This window comes from Erpetoichthys calabaricus, chromosome 1, assembly GCF_900747795.2.
Source record: "Erpetoichthys calabaricus chromosome 1, fErpCal1.3, whole genome shotgun sequence".
NCBI lineage: Eukaryota > Metazoa > Chordata > Cladistia > Polypteriformes > Polypteridae > Erpetoichthys > Erpetoichthys calabaricus.
This window is the reverse complement of record NC_041394.2, coordinates 153,664,723-153,688,596: the sequence shown is the minus strand read 5'-3', so window position 1 is coordinate 153,688,596 and position 23,874 is coordinate 153,664,723. Positions and strand designations below refer to the sequence as shown.

Genomic DNA, 23,874 nt, shown 5'->3' with positions numbered 1-23,874 from the left:
ATCTCTGGAGAGATCTTAAAATGGCTGTGCACCGACACTTCCCATCTAACCTGATGGAGCTTGAGAGGTGCTGCAAAGAGGAATGGGCGAAACTGGCCAAGGATAGGTATGCCAAGCTTGTGGCATCATATTCAAAAAGACTTGAGGCTGTAATTGCTGCCAAAGGTGCATCGACAAAGTATTGAGCAAAGGCTGTGAATACTTATGTACATGTGATTTCTCAGTTTTTTTATTTTTAATTAATTTGCAAAAACCTCAAGTAAACTTTTTTCATGTTGTCATTATGGGGTGTTGTGTGTAGAATTCTGAGGAAAAAAATGAATTTAATCCATTTTGGAATAAGGCTGTAACATAACAAAATGTGAAAAAAGTGATGCGCTGTGAATACTTTCCGGATGCACTGTATATATTGGCTATCAAACGAAAATGCCATTAACAGACATTTGGACATGAAACAAGCATATGCAAACTTAAGAAGAAGGAAATCCTCATAATACATAAAACTTTATGACCAGCACCCTCCTAACCCCACCTGATTAACCACCTAATTTTGCTATATATTGCCTTTGATTCTTGTATGTCTAATCATTATCCTCTGATGACGACTCCTGGCAGGAGCTGAAAGCTCAGGAATAAAAACTACTTTATGATACGTGAATCATTTTTTTCTCCCTTTGTGGATCTCCAGCTGCAAATATATATATATATATATATTATATATATATATATATATATATATAATCAGAGTATAGCATGAAGTCAATGAAACTTCTGGGATATTGATCTGATCAGCTAAGTAGTAGAGGGTGTTGTTAATCAGTTTCAGCTGCTTTGATGTTAATGAAATTAACAATAGGTGCACTAGAGGGGCACAGGTGCACAGACAAACCCCAAAACAGGAATGGTTTAATAATAATAATAATAAATAATTCATTACACTTATATAGCGCTTTTCTCAGTACTCAAAGCACTGTCCACACAGGGAGGAACCGGGAAGCGAACCCACAATCTTCCACAGTCTCCTTACTGCAAAGCAGCAGCACTACCACTGCGCCACTGACATTTTTCCCTCTTCATTTTTTTTGACTGTTTTTTCACTAGTTTTGCATTCGGCTACGGTCAGTGTCACTACTGGTAGCATGCGGCGATACCTGGACCCTACAGAGGTTGCACAGGGAGTCCATCTTCTCCAGGATGGCGCATCAATACATGCCATTGCCAAAAGGTTTGTTGTGTCTCACAGTACAGTCTCGAGAGCATGGAGGAGATTCCAGGAGACAGGCAGTTACTCTAGGAGAGCTGGACAGGGCCATAGAAGGTCCTTAACCCATCAGCAGGACTGGTATCTGCTCCTTTGGGCAAGGAGGAACAGGATGAGCACTGGCAGAGACCTACAAAATGACCTCTTCCAGACCACTGGTGTGTATGTCTCTGACCAAACAAACAGACTTCATGAGGATGGCCTGAGGGCCCGACATCTTCTAGTGGCCCTGTGCTCACTGACCGGCACCGTGGAGCTCGATTGGCATTTGCCATAGAATACCAGAATTTTCAGGTCCACCAATGCCGCTCTGTGCTTTTCACAGATGAGAGCAGGTTCACCCTGAGCACGTGACAGACGTGAAAGGGTCTGGAGAAGCCATGGAGAATGTTATGCTGCCTATAACATTGTTCAGAATGACTGGTTTGGTGGTGGGTCAGTGATGGTCTGGGGAGGTATATCCATGGAGGGACGCACAGACCTCTACAGGCTAGACAATGGCATCTTGACTGCCATTAGGTATCGTGATGAAATCCTTGGACCCATTGTCAGACCCTATGCTAGTGCAGTCGGTCCTGGGTTCCTCCTGGTGCACGACAATGCCCAGCCTCATGTGATGAGAGCACACAGGCAGTTCCTGGAGGATAAAGGAATGAATACCATTGACTGGCCCCCACGCTTGCCTGACCTAAATCCAATAGAACACCTCTGGGACATTATGTTTCAGTTCATCCAATGCCACCAGGTTGCACCTCAGACTGTCCAGGAGCTCATTGATGCCCTGGTCCAGATCTGGGAGGAGATCCCCCAGGAAACCATCTGTTGTCTCATTAGGAGCATGCCCCGACATTGCCAGGCATGCATACAAACATGTGGGGGCCATACAAACTACTGACTATGATTTTGAGTTGCTGCAATGAAATTTCAGCAAAATGGACTAGCCTGCCGCATTATTTTTTCAATTTGATTTTCAGGGTGTCTTTGAATTCAGCCCTCTGTAGTTTGATAATTTTCATTTCAATCAAACAATGTGGCATCCTTTCATTCCTAACACATGACCTAGTCCATATCAGTATAGATATCCAGCAGGATTCTTTTCCCCATTAAGATCTGTTGTGTTTTCAAAGTGTTCCTTTAATTTTTTGAGAAGTTTATTTACATTCTCTGTGTTGATTTTTATCTCTGGTGTGTTATTAACTGTTGTGTGTATATCGATTACATAACTTATACTTGGAGAGTCACCAAACCTGGAGTTAAATTTTTTGTATGTGTGCGTACTTCGCCAGTAAATATGATTCTCATTCTGTTTCTGATTTTGATTAAAATAGCTTTACAGGAAGGCGAGAACATGGAGGAAGACATTTGTTGAGCTGTGCTTTATATATTCCTCTTTTTAATTTAAGGCTCTTACATGAGTGTGGTACAATTAAAAGAATTTTTCAGGAAAAAAAGCTTCCTTTTAATTAAACAATAAATGCTTTATCTACAGTATGTGGATCTTCACACTGTTAATAAGATGTTGGATTACTCATAAGCTCTTAAATAGCAGTCAGCAGCCAAGTTTGTCCATGAAGCTGTGTCATCTTTGCAAGTAATGAACAGTATCTTCAAACAATTCATATCACGCTACCTGTTTCTGGACTTTTTTCTGTATTGACTTTATAAATTTTTCAATCATGTTTTGAGCATGTGTTTTCATTACTAAATCTTTCAGAGCTGGAGTGTAGCCCATCAAATCTGAACTAACTCTGGACAAGACACTAGACCATTGCCTGGTTCAAACACATCAAACTTAGAGACACGTGTAATTTAGCTAAGACAACTTTAGGACATGTGAAAATACTTTAGGGTTCTGGAGCTGTGAGGCATCAACACTAATAAATATGTAGCTGTCTGAACCCTCTGTTTGTCAACCAATCTATTATCTGAACCCATAGTGTGTTGGAATGTGTTCATCTACATATTACCCATCATCTGAACCTACTTAATCCAGTTTTAAACACAAAGAGCCTTTATAAAGTGAACAACATCCCCAAGGTCCTGTAGTAGTAAAGATTCATAATGTAACCCTTTACAGATACATTATTTGCACATGGAGTGCACTTTATTTGTTCAGGGTAATACAGAGCACTCTCAAACGGGGACAATTTAGAATCTCCCATCTATAGGTTTATAGGTATCAAGCTGCACATCTTTGTGAACAGAAATTGGGGTGTTTTGAAAAAACCGCCTATGAACACTACCACTGACTAAGTCAGAATTCAAAGTAAAGTTATTGTAGCAACGAGTCAGAGATAAGCACTGTGCTACCATATGTGTAACACAAAGACACGTCTATCTATCTATCTATCTATCTATCTATCTATCTATCTATCTATCTATCTATCTATCTATCTATCTATCTATCTATCTATCTATCTATCTAATATATGAGATACACACAGTATATACTGTACATATATATATATATACATATATGAAAATATTTGTTATAACCTGGGGCTTTAATCTGGGGATTTGACTTAGAGTTTTTATATGTAGTGCATTCTAATAAAAGTAAGACCATTAAAAAATTAAGTTCCAAAAACCAAAATGTTAACAATTTGTAAATATTCACCACCATGTTCAGTACTTGGCCATTACAGTACTTGGTTGAATCACCTCCCACAGCTATTACAGCACGTAGTCTTTTTGGTCATTGCTTTGGTAATTTTGTACAATGCGATAGAGCGTGTTTCTCTCATTCCTCCATGCAAAATTGGTCAAGGTGTGCCAAGTTAGTTTGGCAGCAACAGTGAACAGCAGTTTTTAGGTATCAATACAGATGTCCAGTGGGGTTAAGGTATGGACTCTGACTGAGTCACTCAAGGGCGTCAATTTTCTTCGTTTTCAGCTGTGAGCATTGGCTCACTGTCCTGCTGAAAGACTTCCTCTAGAGTTTAAGGTCACGAGTTGGCAGAGTGAAGAAAGTTTTCTTCCAGAATCTGTCTGTATTGTGTAGCATTCATCTTCCCATCAATCCTGACCAGACTGTGTGGTCACATTTTAATGTGTAGATGGTCTTGCCTGGCTGATGTGCAGTCTTAGATTTAAGCCACACATATTATTTGGTGTTCAAGCTAAAAACTAGCTTAATCAGACTACACGCTTTCTGCCTTTTATTTGTTATATGTCCCAAGTGATACTTTGCAAACTCTTTACAGGCAAGCCCATGTTTTTTTCTTTTTGTTTTTCTCAGCCAAGGCGTCATCCTTGCTAGTCTCCATGCCCTTTTGTGCAATGTCTTAGAGATTGTTGAGCCATGAATATCATCTCTAATCACAGTCTCTGACTTCTGCAACTTAATCAGAGTGTCAACTGGTGTCACAGCAGCCTGTCTGATCAGTGCAATTATTTTTCAGAGACTACATTTAGAGGTGTAATCTGATCTAGTTATTTATTTTAATATTTGTCCACTTCTCCACTTCTCTATGGAGGACTGCACTGAGCTCCGAGGTATGTTTGAGATGGTCTTGAACCTTTCCTCATATCTTTACTTCTTTATAATTATATTCCTGACTTGTTTTGAAAGCATTTTTGTCTTGTGGAAAATCTCAACCATACTCCTGAACTTCACCTTGGGAGTATTTATCTCCATAAATTAATACAGAACAGGTGGTCCATCCATTTCCTCCAAAGGTTGATATCATCAGTGACTGGATGAGCTGCTAAGGTAATGCAGTGCACCTGAGTAAACCTAGCCCTATATTTACAATGGGTATTGATACTTTTTAAATCTCAAAGAGTTTTACTTTTTAGCAAATTGTTGAAAGTTTTATGGTTTGCTTCTTTGGTTTTGGTATGGTGTGCACTGTTTTATAGATTAGGTCAGGCCTGGTCAGGTCAGGTTGGGAAGAATGTACTGCTTCAGTGTGTTGCTGCACCCACCACACAACGAAATACCAAAGGATCCCAGTTGGCATCCCCTCATACAGACATGCAGTCCAGTCTCACCCTCTGGAAATGAGCATCTATCTGCCACAGCCAGTTGTTATGTGTGCATCCCTTTGGCCTGGTCCAGCTACTCAGGTCTTCAACAATGAGGATCCTGCAAATAGGATCACCCTCAGGGAATCACGCCACATGGCCGTAGTGCCATAACTGATGCTCCCTCGCAATGCAGGTAATGTGCCTTACAAAGTCAAACCAGCAGTACCCAAGGATTTTCCGAAGAGACACAGCACTAAAGGAGTCTAGTCTTCATCTCAGGTCACTGAATAGTGTCCATGTCTTGTAACCATATAGGAGAAAGTAGGGTGAAATGACACCTTTTATTGGCTAACTAAATAGATTACAAATGCAAGCTTCGAGGCAGCTAAGGCCCCTTCATCAGGCCATATAGCAAGATAGGAGGCACCAGGACTCTAAAAACTTGGACCTTCATCCTTTTGCAAAGTTATGGGGAACGCCACACACCCCTTTCCAGCGACCTTATGACCCCCCATGCTCTCCCAATCTCTCTATTGACTTCATAGGAAGAATCATCAGGGACATGAATGTCAAAGCCGAGGTAAGTAAACCTCTCGAAGCAGTTGACAGTCTCTCCGCAGACAGACACACTTCCGATGGTTATGTCTAAGAGGTCACGAAAGGCCTGGATCTTGGTTTTTGTCCAGGACACTCACAAGTCCAGACACTCAGACTCCTCACAGTCTCTCAAGAGACTTGATTAGAACCTCCATTGACTCCAGGAACGTCACAGCATCGGTGGCAAAGTCAAGATTGGTAAATTTTTCTTCACCAACAGATGCTCCACAACTGCTGGACCCCAAGACCCTGCCAACACCCAGTCCATGTAAACATTGAACATAGTAGGAGTAAGAACACACCAATAACACACCATAGACCCTACTAGGAAGAACGCAGAGGTTCTGCCTCCACTTTGCGCAGCACTCACAGTCTCAGTGTACAGGCCAGTAATGACATCCAGCAACTTTAGTAGGATCCCGCAAAGTCTCAGGATGTCCCACAGGGCAGTTCAATCAACTAAGTTGAACGCCTATGAAAATCGACAAAGGCTGCAAAGAAACTCTGCTGATATTCATGTTTGCACTCAATGAGAACCCCCAGTGCCAGGATGCAGTCAATGGTAGATTTCTTAGGTGTAAAACCAGTCTGCTCTGGTCGATGGTAGGTAAGGATATGATCACGGATTCCTAATGAAGATGACCCTAGTAAGGACCTTACCCAGCACCGACAGCAGTGTTATCCCCCTGTGGTAGATCAGCTAAATAAAACCTATTTTAATATATTTTAAGTTGACAATTTGAGACAGAATGTGAAGATAATTTTAAGGGCTGAATACTTTTTCAAGGCACTGTGTATAACAGGTACCTATGCATTCTACGTTATTCTATTTTTTTCTGTTGCATTCCAGTAATAGATTTGATTGAATTTAAAATAGCAGACATGGTCAAATAAGAAAACATTGCATCTATACATCCATCTATCCATTATCCAACCTGCTATATCCTAACTACAGGATCATAGGGTTCTGCTGGAGCCAGTCCCAGCCAACACAGGGCGCAAGGCAGGAAACAAACCCTGGGCAGGGCGCTAGCACACCACAGGGCGCACACACACACACACCAAGCACATACTATGGACAATTTAGAATCGCCAATGCACCTAACCTACATGTCTTTGGACTGTGGGAGGAAACCCATGCAGACACGGGGAGGACATGCAAACTCCATGCAGGGAGGACTCGGGAAGCGAATCCGGGTCTCCTAACTGCGAGGCAGCAGTGCTACCACTGCACCACCATGCCACCCTGCGTCTATACATCCATTATAAAATGTGATTAATCCATTTCAAACTCAAATCAGCTTAAGCCCATCAAGCACAAGGCAGGGATTCGCTTTGGAGAGAGCACCGGACCCTGGCAGTGCACACACACTCTAAGACACAACCATATTGTCCAGATTTAGAGTTTCCAGTTAAACAAAGTTGCAAGAGTTTGGACTGGATTAAGTTTGGTGATGAATGGATAGATGGATAAGAAACTTCTCAAGGTTAAAAAGATGTTAAAAATTGAATATTCTTTAATAATCAAGGGGATTTGATGTGCACAGTGAGCAGTAGTCTGGCTCCATGTGTCTGGAGAGGTCCTGCTCCGCTAATAATAGAGTGTATGTCCATCCATCCGTTATCCAACCCGCTGAATCCAAACACAGGGTCACGGGGGTCCGCTGGAGCCAATCCCAGCCAACACAGGGCACAAGGCAGGAACCAATCCCGGGCAGGGTGCCAACCCACTGCAGGAGTGTATGTCTCTGAAGAAATTTTTGTAATAATTACCAGATAACTAGACATTAATATGCAGTGATTAGAGTCTGGGTGTAGACTAATGTTTAGGTCAACTGTAATGTATTCTTGTCAAATAAAAAATTTAAAAACGCCATTGTTATGCTACAATACTGTCAACAGCAAACACCCCAGAATACATGTCTGTGTTTCTTATCTTACAATAATCTGTAAGGTAACAAACATCTGATGGCAGTCTTGCTATTCATCTCTCAGCAAGTATTCATTTACTTGTGTGGTTTCTACTGTTTTAAGGTATTTCATGTTACTCATCCCCATCTTATTCTGGTCTATTTCAAGCATAATCCTGTGGAGCACTTTGGTATTAGAAAGAAGAAAGCCATTTTCCACCTCCAGTATTAGACAACTTCTCTCTCATTTATTCAATTTAACTTGCCACTTCTAAACCATCAAAAATAGAGTTTCCATAACATCCTTAGGCAGAAACAAGCTAAACACATCTATTTATAGACACCATCATTATTTGAATTTGAAATGTATGTAATAAATCACATATTAAGCAGACTCTCCAGTCCTCCTTGTGCTCCACATGCTTTTTTGCTATTAAATGTCTACCGTCCACCCACCTTGAAGTGCGCTCCTTTTCAATTTGAATCTGCAACTCCTGAGAGCCCCTCATCATTGTACACTCCAGTGTCTTCAGCGGGCAATGTCTTTCGAGGCCATTTTTTCAAGGAGTAGCTGAGTCAATGTTGTTGTGCGGTGGACATAGTGACCAGAGAGATATTTGCTTCCCTTTCCAAAGAAATTCTAGAGAGTAAGGGAAGCACATATTACTTTAATAAGAAGAGCATCAAACTATTTGTTAATAAGTTGACGTAGAGCAGTACATTAAACTCCTACATCTTTCCCAAGCCCTCAGCTTCAAAGAGGGCTCTGCTGACAAGGTTCCTGTAACCCTACCCACACATCCCCCCATTTGAAGATGCTACCAAGCTTCTTCAGGGGGCACACTGAGAAGACTGAAAGAACTTTGAAACATTGAACACATAAATGAAAACTCCAAAAAGGCACAATCTCATTAGTTCCTTATTTTAAATTATTTCACACACAGAATTGAGTTGAGGAAGACACTTGTGAGGTCAACATTTACTGTAACGGGCAAGCATCTGCAGCCACATGCTAAAGTGAATCATTATGTGATCTGCTTGTTTCCTGTTTGAGTGCATGTCTGCGCTGGAAGAAATAAAAACCTCCATCTAACTGGCACATCATATGAATCTTGGTCAGAATCATAGATCCAAATTTTGATTGTGCCCATTCTCCACTCAGGCTGCCTTTATCCTTTAGGACACATACAGTGCATCCGGAAAGTATTCACAGCGCATCACTTTTTCCACATTTTGTTATGTTACAGCCTTATTCCAAAATGGATTAAATTAATTTTTTTCCTCAGAATTCTACACACAACATCCCATAATGACAACATGAAAAAAGTTTACTTGAGGTTTTTGCAAATTTATTAAAAATAAAAAAATTGAGAAAGCACATGTACATAAGTATTCACAGCCTTTGCCGTGAAGCTCGAAATTGAGCTCAGGTGCATCCTGTTTCCCCTTTTCATCCTTGAGATGTTTCTGCAGCTTAATTGGAGTCCAGCTGTGGTAAATTCAGTTGATTGGACATGATTTGGAAAGGCACACACCTGTCTATATAAGGTCCCACTATTGACAGTTCATGTCAGGGCACAACCCAAGCATGAAGTCAAAGGAATTGGCTGTGAATACTTATGTACATGTGCTTTCTCAATTTTTCTATTTTTAATAAATTTGCAAAAACCTCAAGTAAACTTTTTTCACGTTGTCATTATGAGGTGTTGTGTGTAGAATTCTGAGAAAAAAATGAATTTAATCCATTTTGGAGTAAGGCTGTAACATAACTAAATGTGGAAAAAGTGATGCGCTCTGAATACTTTTCGGATGCACTGTATCACACACAACTAGATGCTATCACTAATTCATTTGTTCTTGAATACTTACAGTTGGATGGGGCACAAGGTATCAGTGCCTTCCAGTGAAGCATCAGGTAGGTAGTTGATCTGTGTAGTAGTCTCCCATTAAAACGGGCTCCTAAGGTGGTCCTCTCTGGAGCAGAGCTCTTTGTGACTGTTCTCGATGGTTGCTTTCTGTCAGGCTTTCTTAGACTAATTTGGCTCCTCTGACTGAGAAGCAGTGTGGTTAACCTGACACCTACCGCTTAGCTCTCCAAAAATTGCATCATATGCGTAGTCTTCACACATGCGCACAAACACACACACACAGAGAGTTACACAGACATGTCACAATTACAGTTTGGACAAATGCACACAAAAAACTCACATAGATACATACACACACACTCTCTGAATAATCTGTGTGCAGATACAGGCCCACGTCAAACTACAGAGCCACCAAAACACGCATGTTGAGGTCACTCATGTCCATGAGTATATATTGAGTTAACTTTTCTAAACTCACTTAATTCAGGGATGGGTTAGCATACCAGACGCCTCAGGAAGGAACAAACCCTGATCAGAACAAATATTTATATGCACACACACACACACACACACACACACACGTATTTTTGCTCCAACACATGCACCACAAGCCATCATGTGTACAAAAAGATAGGGCAGAAGTTGATTTGCATATTGTAATCTGTTCAGTTAGTCAATCAAAGGTGTCATTTTGCTTCTCTTTTCATTACATCTAAAGAAACAATAATTTGTGTCTTCTTTTTCCACTAACTGCCAGTGGAGAAATTATAATTCATATTTCCCAGAGATGACTCACTACTTTTTCCTGAAAGTCAGTGCATCAAGGTTTTTACAAGACCAGTAGAAACAACATTAAGTGAGACATATATGTAAACTTTATGTTTAAAAGTGCACATCATCATCCCTGTGTGATACTGTTATCGAATGTCCATTTTGACAAAGCAGGACTGTGTCCAAGAGGATCCATTACAGCACTAAAAGCATGTAAAGTTGGAATCAAGAAAGAGGAAAGTTCAAGACAGAGACATAATCATGAAGATGCAGGAAGCACCTTCTTTTAGGAAAGAGGTGCGCTAAAGTCAAACAGAATCTGACTTCCTGAGGTGCACCAAAACCAAAAGTAACTACTGAGACTACTGAGATACTTTTTAATCTGACTGTAGAGGAGGAGGGGAGCTGTCATAGCAAGCAAGGATGATATGATGATTTCACAATTGTCTAGGCCCCAAGAGGCTTGATATTCAAGTCACCGATGTGAAATGTAATTCTGCATATATAGCCACACCAGCTGGCCACTTGCACATTCAAGATAAAGATAAACAGGGTGAACGCATAGGGGATCCTCTAGTACTTTCAGGTCAGTGTAAAGGTACAATCTGGGGTCTTCTTGGTAGCGTCTTCTCATCACCAGTGTTAACAGCCTAATTAGCATTTTTATGAGGTTCCCTCACATACTCCTCTGGTTCATATCTGAAGGAGTAATCATTATTGTGAATGGATTTTATACATAGCAAACATAATCTTTTCAGGAACATCAGTCCTTAAAACCCCTTTGAAGAAACTTTATTTATGCCACTTGAAGCTGCAGTCTTGTCTTTTCAATCATAAACCCACAGTCCACAGATATGCTGGCATTGATTTACTTCCATATGTGCCAACCACATCTCCTCCTTCATCACTGCTCATCATTACAATATCTTTCAAGCTGATGTTATATCTATGCCAGTCTCACAACACAGGGATGCAAAGGTACTGTACACACACTCTCTTTTATCATCTCTGTTTCCAAGAGAGGGAGAAGTCACAATTTTCTGTCAGAAACCAAAGCCTCCACCAATTCATTCATTATTGTACCCCTTTAGTCTACTGAACCATGACCTAGGAATCCATCAACGCAGCTATCCTGACAAAAGCCAGTTCAACAGTAACAACATGCTACCTAAAATTCCAGAGTGATGTAGGAAGATGTTGAAAATGCAGTGATGAAAAATGACTCCTGTGAGTACATCTTAGGTACCTTTCCTACCAATAACAGGTCAGCACAGTATACATTGACATTTCATTCACAGTAATATGCCTTGGTGTAGATGTGCAAGCCACACAGAGGCTGAGGTGCTACTAGCAATTCATATCCGTTCTGAGTGTTTGAACAACAGTGCTTAAAAAATGACAGAAGTTTAAATTAACACAGGACCTTTTCTAAAATGTATTCATAAACCATCAGGTGCTTTCCTGACAATCTTCAACACTTGTTCATTCATCCAATCAAAACAATAGAGAGTATCAATTTAAATATCTGAAAAGAAACACTTTGGGGTCAACTATTTTATTTTACTTACACAATGATTTTTCAAACTTTTCAGAGTTTCTGAAAAGACAAGCCTAGAAGTATTATTATCCTAAATTCTAATAGCCATAAGGCTTAAATCTGAAGTCACATCCCACTTAAGCATTCTGTATTGCAGACGCAGAAATCCTGTACCATTCTGCCATTTATTATTCCAGAATTGTATATAGCATTGAGAGGTTTACAGTTTTCTAGGGTCATTATTGTCACATGTATAAAGTGAAATTCGTACTTGCATGGTCAGCCCCAAACCCCCTTTAACCTGATGCAGTGACTATTGGAGTTTTGATTTCCTCCACCAACTCATTACTGGATCAGTGTTGTCAACAATGTTCTCTTTCCTGGTGATTTTTACAGAAACTGCTACATCATTTCACACTATGATTTTTTTCAAAGGCCTTATATGAAATGGTACTCTTCAAGATTAAAAGATAGAGAATCTTCACTGTTCCCCTTTAACTCCATGTAAGTAAGTGTGGATGTGTACATGCATCTTACAAAGGACTGATGCAGCATTCAGTGTTGATGTTTGCTGTGTGGCTGATGATGGTGAGATGGGCTCTGTTCCCCTGTGTCCCTGAGATTATTTTGAATTACTATTTATCACTTTGTTTAATAGAATTTTACTCCTAAGTGTCATGTTTCAGCCAGCATTTTATCCCTGGCTGGGTTTCAAAGTTGTGTCTTGGATCTATTTTGTCTATTTTTTATGTCAGTTATTTGTATTAATGTTTATTTTATTTATTATGTACATTTTTCTGGTTGCATGTTGGAAAAGGGGAAGAGCCTTAATTATGTCCCTTGTGCTTTTTGGGTGGTCCCACAAGGGGGGGCACATGCCCATCACCACCAGGAACAGTCCTCCATCCACTTTAAGGGACGGCCTCCCATAATTACTGGCGGTTCATTGAAGGTGCTGGGAGTGGAGTGTTTTCTTGCGTTTCTGTGCTTTTGCTATTGCTTGTTATTTTCTGTATTTTTGAACCCTTGCTCTGTTTTCAGCTTCGTCTCTGAATTTCGTATTGGGACTGTGCTTTTTGATATTTCAGAACTTCTGTTCCATTTTATGACCACGATTTTTGGCTATTGTATTGGGACTTTATTTGCTGTGGATCACTATGCCTATTTAGGAAAATCCTTGTGCTCAACCTAGCTTTGCACATTTCAGAGCCTTTTGAAAATGAACCTTTTATTTTATAAAGATTTGTCTTGGACTTTTGGGTTTCTGGTTGGGGTTTTTGTTTTCTTCCCCACTAGTCGGCCACTTTGAAAGTAGTTTGTTCCTGTGCTTTCAGGACTCCCAAATTTCATGACACTAAGCCAGCCATAATATATGAAAAATAGGAGAGTAGAAAAAGATTTATTAATAGAGCATCCATTCCTGATTTTTTTATTGGCCAAACACTACAGAAAACAATTGTAGTCTGTTTGTTTGACTGATTGTCTGTTTGTTTGTTCACCATTCATGCAAAAACAACGAAACCAAATTTCACAAATTTTGCATGCATGTTGCCATTGGTTCAACTTAAAATATAGATTGTACGGAGTGTCGGGGAGAAAGGTTGTAATGGAAATCATTGCCAGTACAGGGACAACAATTCCCATCAGGCAGCAGGAAAATGCTGGGGCTGATGGGAGGACACCGGCCAAAGCAGGATACCATTTAACACTGCAGATACACCATTTTCTTTTCAACTAATGTGGATAACAATTTCGTTGTCTCACTGGATTACAGTTTTTGTCTATTTTGTCATTTTGTCTCATCATTGGTTTAGTCATGTTGAACTTCCAAAATAATTTCTACCAATTTATTTTAATTTCAACCCTTGTCTGAGATATATACAGGTCCAAATGGTTTTGTAGTGTTAACAAACCCTTAAGGAGTAATGTTTCTTTTTTTTTCCAATCCCGCTGAAAACACAGTTTTGTGTGCTTCAAGATTGAGAAATTGTATCAGTTTAGCATTAATTTCGCAAAACTGTATGTGGAAGGAAACTCGCCTGTTTCATTCACCATGATCTATTTTTTGTAATGTTATGTTATACATAACCAGTGGAGCAAGATTTGGGCCACCAGACAAAGACGGTGGCAGCCTGCTCCATGTTGGTCAAACATATACTGTAGATGGGAATTTAATCTGATCTGCCTACATGTGACATTAACTCTGAAATGGTCTGACAACACATTTAGTATCAAAGCAAAACCTTACATTTTTTAAAAGCCAAAGCTATCATGCCCCAGCATAGAAATAACCCACAATGAAACAGGATTTTTAGCACATTCCAAGTTGCTGTCAGAATATGATAGAAAGAGAATGACTGAGAACGGTGTTAGTAACTTTTACTATTTCCTGATGGTAGACATTTTTTCAAGTTCATTTTATGATGAAGCACCTATAATTTAAGGCTTTGATGTAAATAGAGCATTGTGATGGATAACAATGTTAAATTAATGTCAAATGTATCAACTTTGAATCACTTTTAAAACATTGGATACCACACTGGTGCTGTCTCTTGTAACAATATGCAGACCTGCACCGAAGTCTGTGAACTCCAGTCCCTCAGGCCTCCCCTAGTGTTGATGCTTTCCATGATCCATGGATTTAATTCTTCAATAAGCCATCCAGTTTATTAATGAGTGATGAAACATTTATTGTCTGAAAAACACTAAAGCAGAAAATAGAAAGAAGTAGCATTCATGGTTCCAACCCAGCTAAGAGGTAGAGCATTTATGAAATCCAATCATACTCAAAAAGAACAAATTCTCAACTCATGAGAGCAGAAACATCGACTGTAATCAAAGAAGTAGTGTAGATGGAGTAGAGGACACTTGCATTTCATCCAGCACTTGAAAAACACAGAAATGTTTGCTTTCTTACCTCAACCAATTACATAAATGTACCCAGTTAACACTAAGTACTTTAGCTAGTCCTTCTATAAAACTGTGAAATGTTTAGGCTGTGGAAAAAGAGTAATTTTTATGAGAAATTTTATTATTCAACACAGACAAGAGAGCTTAGGGTTAGGGTTCCATCCATCCATCCATTTTCCAACCCACTGAATCCGAACACAGGGTCACGGGGGTCTGCTGGAGCCAAACCCAGTCAACACAGGGCACAAGGCAGGAACCAACCCCGGGCAGGGTGCCAACCCACCGCAGAGGGTTAGGGTTGGCATGTTCAATTACTGTAGTCACCTAAAAACACTGCTTGCTTGAACGGAATATCTTTAAGACATTGTCAACATACAAGTATATGTGGATCTACAACAGGGTGAACAGCCCCAAAGAGATACAATTATCCATCCTCCTGTCTAATGACTTTATGAACCAAATTCTCTAGAGTAGGGTTACAGTCCTCTGGACAACAATGGGTGTAAAACAGGCATCAGCCCTGATAACGTGCCTGGTTCCAGAGTAGGCACCTACAAGTGCCTGTTTAGAATTTCCAGTTAACTTAATAAACATTTTATTGGTTTCTCTTAGTCATCAAAACCCACACAAAAGATAGATTAATTATGTGCTAAAATAAGAGACTGTGTGATAACTCAACTTTACCATCTTTCTAGTTGATTTTTCTACGTCTATTGCTACTGACAAAGGCACATTCTTGGCCTTCTAAATAGTAGATATTAAAAAGGACAAACAGGTCAACTTCAGTTTTCTATTGAAAAAAGAGCACCTCCCAAAAATGTTTTTTAAGGGAATTCCAGTGTAGATTATACAGTATATGTTTAAAAAAATTCAAAACAATTGAAACTTCATTTTTTTAAATACAAAGAGACCTCGAATACAAAAGAATTGTTCAGTGAAATAAGGAAATGGTACCTGGCATCATTGGTGTTTCAGTTCTACTACTGGGTTGCAAATATATGTGCTGCAAGACTATAAAAGGAATCAGAAAGAAACAGACTTGTAGGCACATGGTGAGTCAAACAGGGGAAATCCTGTAATAAATCCTGCATATAGGTGTTACGTTGTGGACCATTTGCCTCCAGCTACCACCAATAGAGCGGAAATTGGGTTGCTCGGCAATACTCAGATTAATAACAGCAGCATTAAAAAATACCTGAAGGCTAAGATGTTACAGTCAAGTGTACCCTTACAAGAGACCACACCTAAAGAATACAGTACATAAAGTATACACTACAGTCTTAAAAATGAAGGTGCCAGAGTAGTTCTTCAGAGCAATGCCAAAGGGGAACATTTTTGGTTCCCAAAAGACCCATTCACATGAAGGTTCCAGAAAGAACCTTTATTTAGCTCTGTAACAGGCTCCATACAGTAAATAACCGTGAATAGATGGTTACAGATTTGTGAAATACCAATGAGTCATAGTTTTAAAAGGACTCTTGTTGCATACATACAGTAATACAGGCTAAGTTCAGGTTTTCTTTCTAGGTAGCCAGCCATACATTAAAGATTTGAGGTTTCTTCTGAAGTTTTTCAAAATACAAAGAACCAACCCAGAATGAAATGGTTCTTTGTTATTGTTTTAAGAGTACACCTGGAGCTGGGATGTTTTAGGCCTAATCTGTAATTGATTTGTAATTGATTAATGATATGTAATCATTGTGGACCATTTGCCACCAATTACCACCAGCTGAGCAGAAATCAGGTTTTTCAGCACTCCCTTAGAATATGGCAGCATTGCAGGAGACACATGAAGGCTGGGAGGTTACAGTCAGTTGTACCCTTACAGAACAACTGTTTGATTAGACCACACCTAAATGATGCAGTATATAATATGTAGCAGGGGTGGCCAACCCCAATCCCAGAGAGCCACAATGGCTACAGGTTTTCATTCTAACTTTTTTCTTAGCGACTAGTTTTTGCTACTAATTAACTTACTACTTGCTACTTACTATTAACTTACTTGCTATTAATTAACTTAACAATTTATTTGCTATTTAAGAATTAGACTTTTAAAATCAGGGCTGAGCAACGTCAGTCCTGGGGCCTCATGCATAACGCCGTGCGTAGAACTCACACTATAACATGGCGTAAGCACAAAAGCGGGAATGTGCGTACGCACAGAAAAATCCAGATGCAGGAATCTGTACTTACACAAACTTACACGTTCTTCCGCTACATAAATCCCGATCAGCGTGAAAAGTAACGCACTTGCACGCGCCTTCTGTCCCGCCCAACTCCTCCCAGAATTATGCCTCTTTGAATATGCAAATCAATATAAATAGCCCTTAAGCTCAACCTTCTGTGAAAAGACAATGGGAAAAGCATGGGGGAAAATATAAGAATTTCAGCGAATACCAAATGGAGGCAAAGGAAAAACGTACTATTTGTTGGTTTAAACAGTGGTATAATCAACAAAATGAAGTTGATCAAGTGACAGAGTGTCGGAGAAACTCGAAAGCTCAAGTTCACAAAGTCACACAGTGCCCGAAATAAAAAAGAAATCACATTATCAAAGTCACCGTGAAAAGGCGAGTCGTAGCCCACCATCTGAGTGTCATATGAAAGCTTATTAGGGTACAGACAAAAAAAATAGGCACACAGTGGGAAAAAAGCAAGAAATGTCAACTTTAATCTCAAAATTTCCACTTTAATCACGTAGTTTATTTGCCATTAAAGTAGAACATCATAAACTTCATCTTAAAATCGTTTAATTTACTAGTTTCTCAAATCCCATTGTAACTAAAGTAGCACATTAAATGCTTTGTTCTGCATTTGATCTTCTATGTGTATGAATCACTACCTGCTTCTTAAACGGGCTTTCTTTTTCTCCGACAGGACACAGAATCCATTACATTTGTGATATTACAGCTCTCTGAATAATTAAAATACTGAGATGTATACGTGATATCTTTTTCATGATGTTAGGAGTTAAAGCATGTTATTAAACATGGGAACACGGTGGCGCAGTGATTGTTCATATCTCACGCAAGAGGCTTGCTGCACCATACATGACCTTCGATGAAATAATTTATTACAGAAGTACTGTCTTTTTCAAATGTACTAACCTCCAATTCCTGTCTTTACTTTTCTTTCTCCAAATACCCAATTGCCACACAATCAGCTCTGTAATAGATGTGAAGCCATCTGTAAGCTTAGAACGCAGATTCTTCAAAACTTTTAAGGAACATTGAAATATCTTCATAGTACATGTTTAATTATTCTATCCGTCTATCATTCCAGTGTCGCGTCAGCACCAGCAAGAATACAATGCAATGCAGGAACAATCCATGAACTAGCTAGCGCTGCAGCACCGTGTCCTCACATGTTTAATTATTATCAATACAGATTATTTAAATGAAGTTAACGTTTTATCTGTATAATATAATCAACATATTTTGCTGCATTTCATCTTAAAAATGATATCGTCATCATATGTAAATACGCGCTTTATAAAGTGGCGCAGGTTGTGCAATATTATAACTGTATCCCAAGTTTACAGTGAGGTGATTGCATTTATAAGTCCAAACAGTTCTACAAGGAGCAGTTGATGGACTGATTTAGTGTGTTTCTACAGTAGTTCTTGGGATGAAACTTTTTCTAAACCGCGAAGTCTGTACAGGAAAGTCTCTGAAACGTTTTGCCGTGGCTGACGCAGCGTGCTTGATACTGTATACTGATAATTCTCTTTCCGATCAGCTGCTGCTGTGATTCCCCACTCAGATACAGTGAAATAAATACTCCGAGTGGTGCAGTGAGAGTAATATGGAAAAAGATGATCTGCTGTGGCAACCCTTAACGGGAGCAGCTGAAAGAAGAAGAAGATGCATTGAGAGTTACAACGCTAAAGCAGTTATGGTATTTGGAATACTATGGCTATTCCCTGGACCATTATATTGCTGCAGGCTAATTACAATCAGATGCATTACACTAATAAACAATATGCAGTTAGTTTCAGTGTATTTATAAAGCCGCATCAGGAATGTGTATCTAAGAAAGAAAGGGTGACCACACAGGAACAGTAGCACTGCTTTGACGCTGGGTGCCGCCAGTCTGCAAAACCGAGGGGAGAAATTGCGTACGCCAGGGTATGAGCTACCGTGAAAAAGTGCGTGGCTTTACGCCAAATTTAGGTTTTATACATCGCGATTTGAGCGTGGAAACGTTCGTACGCAACATTTCTGTGCGTAAGCACCATTTATACGTGAGGCCCCTGGAGAGCCACAGTAGCTTCAAGGTTATTGTTCCAACCAAATTGCTTCATGAGAAATTAAAGCACTTATTGCTCAAGTCCTGATTCATTTTGGTTGTCTCACTTGTTAAGATTTTGAACCCTAAATTGCTTATTATACTGTTAATCATCTGTATTCATTGTTTTAACTGCTCCTTATTAGCAATAAGATGCAAATGACAAAAGAAGCTTCAGTTTTACATCTACCTTGACTCCATATGCACCTTTGTGTGTTCATCATTCACTATTTGGTTTAATAAAATCCTCAGAAGGAAACTGAATAGACAGTGAAGAACTGAAAATTACTCATCTGTTTTAGGCTTCATATCACTTTAACGATACATATATCATTACAAGAAAGGAAAAAAAATCTGTGATTTTCTATGAGTTAAAACACTAACAAGCCATGAAATTAAACAAGATCAGTTATTGTGACAATTGGCTTCTAATTAAGCAGCCATTGCAGCTCTCCATTGTCAGAGTTGGCCACACTGATATAAAAGTACGTCTGGCAAGGGACTGTTTAAGTCCTGTTTATATATTATATCCTTTGAAAACTGTGCCTCAAACACAATCTTTAAGCCCAAACATTTCTTTTACATCTTGCAAGTTAAAGACTTTCTTACAAGAAACCTAGTTAAATTTCCAAAGCGTCCTTGAATATCTACTATAGATGTAATATTATCAAGTTGAAGTAAAGGTATTAGGTAGTATCGGCAAACTATTGTCATGTATTTAAATGAGTGTACCTCTACATAGCCCAAGACAGAATTAGGAACAAGCCCTTTCAGTTATATTTTCAAATAATAAATGGAAGTCGACCACTGATACAATACACTCTTCGTCAACTTGCGAGAAACAGTCTAACTCAGGGGTCCTCAGCTCTGGTCCTGGATGGCCGCAGTGGCTGCAGGTTTTCATTCTAACCCTTTTCTTCATTAGTGACCTGTTTTTGCTCCTAATTAACTTCTTTTGAATTAATTTTATTTGACCTGCTCTTGAAAACTCAGACCCCTTATTTCTTTTTCCTTAATTAGCAGCCAAACAATAATGAGATATAAAATGAACCAAAACATGACCAGCAAACTGTGTCGATCATACAATATCTGAAAATAAAGAAAGGTGAAGGTCTCAGGAATGCTGATCTGCTCAGGTCCCCAAAACATTTTAACAGTGCTCTTAGAAAAAAGAAGATCAGCAATTTCAGAAATGTATGTTGCTGCACAATTATTGCATAATGCAATTAAAGAATGAATTTAATTAACAACAAGAATCAGAGCCTATTTAAGAAACTGGTTGGAGTGAAATTGGTTGGACTTTGAGGGCCTGACTTAGTTGGTCTTCTGTTGGCTCCCTCACTTCACATTTCACTTCTGTTTGGGTGCCATTTAAGGAAAGAAATGGAGCAATTCAGAGGAACAATGAAGAAATTCAGGGGAACAAATCTTGAAGTTACTTAGCAGCAAAAACAGTGAAAAGGGTTAGAATGAAAACTTGCAGTCACTGGTGCCCTCCAGGACGGGAGTTCAGGACCCCTGGTCTAACTCGATTCAAAATAATAAGCCACTGCACACATTTCTCTGTACTCAAACTACATTAACTGTATTCATGTCAAGGTCCAACTTGTAAATGATGTTGGCAATCAACTGCTTCCCTTGATCACATGGGTTGTGAATGTTCCATGCTCATTGGAAGAACATCTTTGTTTATTTATTGGACGGTTTTTGAATCACAATTATCCTTAATCTGTAAATAGTTCAGTTTGAGGGAACATTTGATATGGGACATGACTGCTCAATGTGATTACTTGCATGCCATCTTTTATTGCTCAACCAGAAGAGTCCTAATCCACCTATCATAACACACTGGGAAAAAGATGCACTGCTCTACTTAATATTAGAAAATATTACACGCATTTTACTAGGATGAGCTCAAATGTTGATAGGAATACACACATGTGTATGGGAGGCAGCTAAAGGGCTTGAGTAAAGGCAGTTCTGAGGCATGCCGGGATGTGGCAGAGTGCACTGACTCTTTTTCTCCCTTTCCTGTAGACCATTCACGGGAGATTCCACCTGGCTCTCTTGACGTCACTTCCGGGACCAAGCCAATGGAAGGAGACCTTGCCAGCTCCGGCCCCTGTGATGTCACATCCGGGCTCGAACCAATGGCTGAAGAACATGAGCCCGATCCTTATGATCTCACTTCCTGTCTCCCCCTTTAAAAGCCTGCACCTTTTCCCTATTGCCTCAGTCTTGTTTTGGACTCGGTTGTATGCACATCAGTGCTGTATATTTTGAGAAAGCAACTTTGCAGCCAGGAAACCAAATTATACGGGTGGCTGCCCCAAACCTTTATATGACTCTGTCTCGAGTTTGTGACAGAATATGTACCAATATTGTCTGCAATTAACTCTCACATTCAGCATTTTTCATTCAGTTCTTCCTAAATGTGTGTGTGCTGGGTTATATCTGATCTGATTTCAGTACATTCTGTACTATGTTGTATAGTACCATATATCTTACTTTTTTATAATACTGTATACTTGTTAAAATCAAGAGACTAATAAAAAGCTTCTCAAACATGAACAAGCAGCACGTCAAGCTGATGATTTCTTCACAAATAAGTAAAGAATTATCTCCTTTCACTTACAAGCCATATTGGCAAGTGATGCTGCTTTATTTCTGTACACATGCATTTATGTGTTTCATTTCCTGGGCTTTGGTTAATGTCCGAAGACCTTGAGCTTAACCACAGAGTATGCTGAAGATTGTAAATGCCATGTTGTGCTTCGTGCTAATTAGCTTAGTCACACATTGTCTCTGATATATTTATTGCTTTATTTCTTCTGTAGCCAGGCAACATCATTTTTATAGTTTTTTCTTTCTTCTGCAGAGTGCCACATTAGGGGTAGTTGGCACTTCTGCCACATATAAACTAACACTTGACCGTGCGAATTACAAGCAAGTGCTCACTTCAGTTTACATAAAAGCTTTTTCACTCGCTCTTCAAATTAGATTATAGTTTTAAGGTATTAATGACAACATGTTTACTTCAATATTCTTAATGCATAAGATTTAAAGATGCTGGGTCATAAACCACAATTCAAAATAAGCATAAAATCACTAATCATTAACCAAACAATTAAATTGCATCACTTCCAATTGATAGAGATGCCACTCCCAGACTTCCATCCTGGCAACTCTTTCTGCCTTGGTGTATCCCTTGAGGTCTTGCCCATACAAATAAGAGACAAAGAGTGGCTGGACACAGCTGTACTAGATGGAGTCACACAATCAAACTGAAAAATAGCACACAGTGCCAAGAATGCATGTTTACCTGGGCAGCCTAATGCCAGCTACTAGAATATTTAACACTCCATACTTCAGACCCATCTACCAAAAAATGTGGCGAGCCTTCGAGATAGCATTAACATACATCCACAGACCCCTACTTGTCCATGCAAGAGGACAGACATGACACCCTCTACTAAAGGCCAGAATAAGAAAAAACAAACTTCTAACAGTGGCCAGTTTGTCTTCCACTACAGTAGCATTCACTAATGAAAGTGTGCTGAGGAGCACTCAGTGGCCCATCTTCACAAAGAAAGGAATTGATAGCCCAGTGTTCATTAACATACCTTTCACTCACATTAAAAAACATGGTAGTTATATAACCCCATTCTTTACCACTGCCTTCAACATCTCTAGCTAAATAACAGGACACATTTTTATTATGGAAGTCAGTAACGTCAACTAAAGTGACTGAAATCAGCCCCATGTGAAGTTCCAGAGAGTATTCGGCTCCTTCTGTCTGCCAAATGCAGTGCTGTTTGAGAGTGTGCAAATCCCTCTTGTTCTTATACGAGTATTATGTTTTTACTATGCAATTTTTGTAATCAGCGCTTACACTTGTCTAAAACAGTTTATTTTCACATATTACATTTTTTTGTTTATATGAAGTGATGCATGTGGTGAAGAAAAGGATTGAAAAAAATAATCAATTTGCATGTAAATAAGTGAAACAAAGTGTCATTATCTCAGTCAGCTATGCTTTATAAGAACTTGATTTTAAATATCCAAGTTCAGAAAGATCCTTAACAAAATAAAAGTAAGAGGCCTAATTAATTTACTCAAACTAATGATATAAGTAGAGCGCAGGAAGAGTGTTCTTTAGTCCACTGGAGCAATACTGATTCTGTCACATCACTTCAGTGTTGTAGAGAGCACAAGACAGGAACCAACCTTGGGCAGGGTACCATCATGTAGGCATCCACACTCTTCTTCTCCTTCTTCTTTCAGCTGCTCTTGTTAGGGATTTCCACAGTGGATCATCTTTTTCAATGTCTTCCTGTCGTCTACATCTTACTCTGTCACACCCATCATCTGCATGTCCTCTCTCACCACATCTATAAACCTTCTCTTAGGCCTTCCTCTTTTCCTCTTACCTGGTAGCTTTATCTTTAACATGCTTTTTCCCAATATACCCAGCATCTCTCCACTCCACATGTCCAAACTAATGCAATCTCACCTCTCTGAATTTGTCTCCCAACTGTCCAACTTGAGCTGACCCTCTAATGTACTCATTTCTAATCCTATCCATCCTAGTCACACCCAATTCAAATCTTAGCATCTTTAACTCTGCTACCTCCAGCTCTGTCTCCAGCTTTCTGGTCAGTGCCACTGTCTCCAACACATGTAACATAGCTGGTCTCACTACCATCCTATAGATCTTCCCTTTCACACTTGTTGATAACCGTCTGTCACAAATTACTCTTCTCC

General features: G+C 39.4%; 1 protein-coding gene across 4 annotated transcripts in view; it reads right to left on the bottom strand.

Annotated features, from left to right (window-relative positions):
* rinl (Ras and Rab interactor-like) overlaps positions 1-23,874 on the bottom strand; it is a 158,644-nt gene that overhangs the window by 34,167 nt on the left and 100,603 nt on the right. Inside the window, exons 1-2 of one of the 4 annotated variants that reach the window (XM_028807739.2) lie at positions 9,607-9,807; positions 8,194-8,377 (exon numbers count right to left, since the gene is read on the bottom strand). The exons of 2 other annotated variants lie outside the window; for them this stretch is intronic. In XM_028807739.2, coding sequence (XP_028663572.1) covers positions 8,194-8,249 — 56 coding nt within the window. In that variant the 5' untranslated portion in view covers positions 8,250-8,377; positions 9,607-9,807. Of the gene's footprint in view, positions 1-8,193; positions 8,378-9,606; positions 9,808-23,874 lie in introns of those variants that run through there. One more of the 4 variants, XM_051920375.1, reaches the window with a different exon arrangement.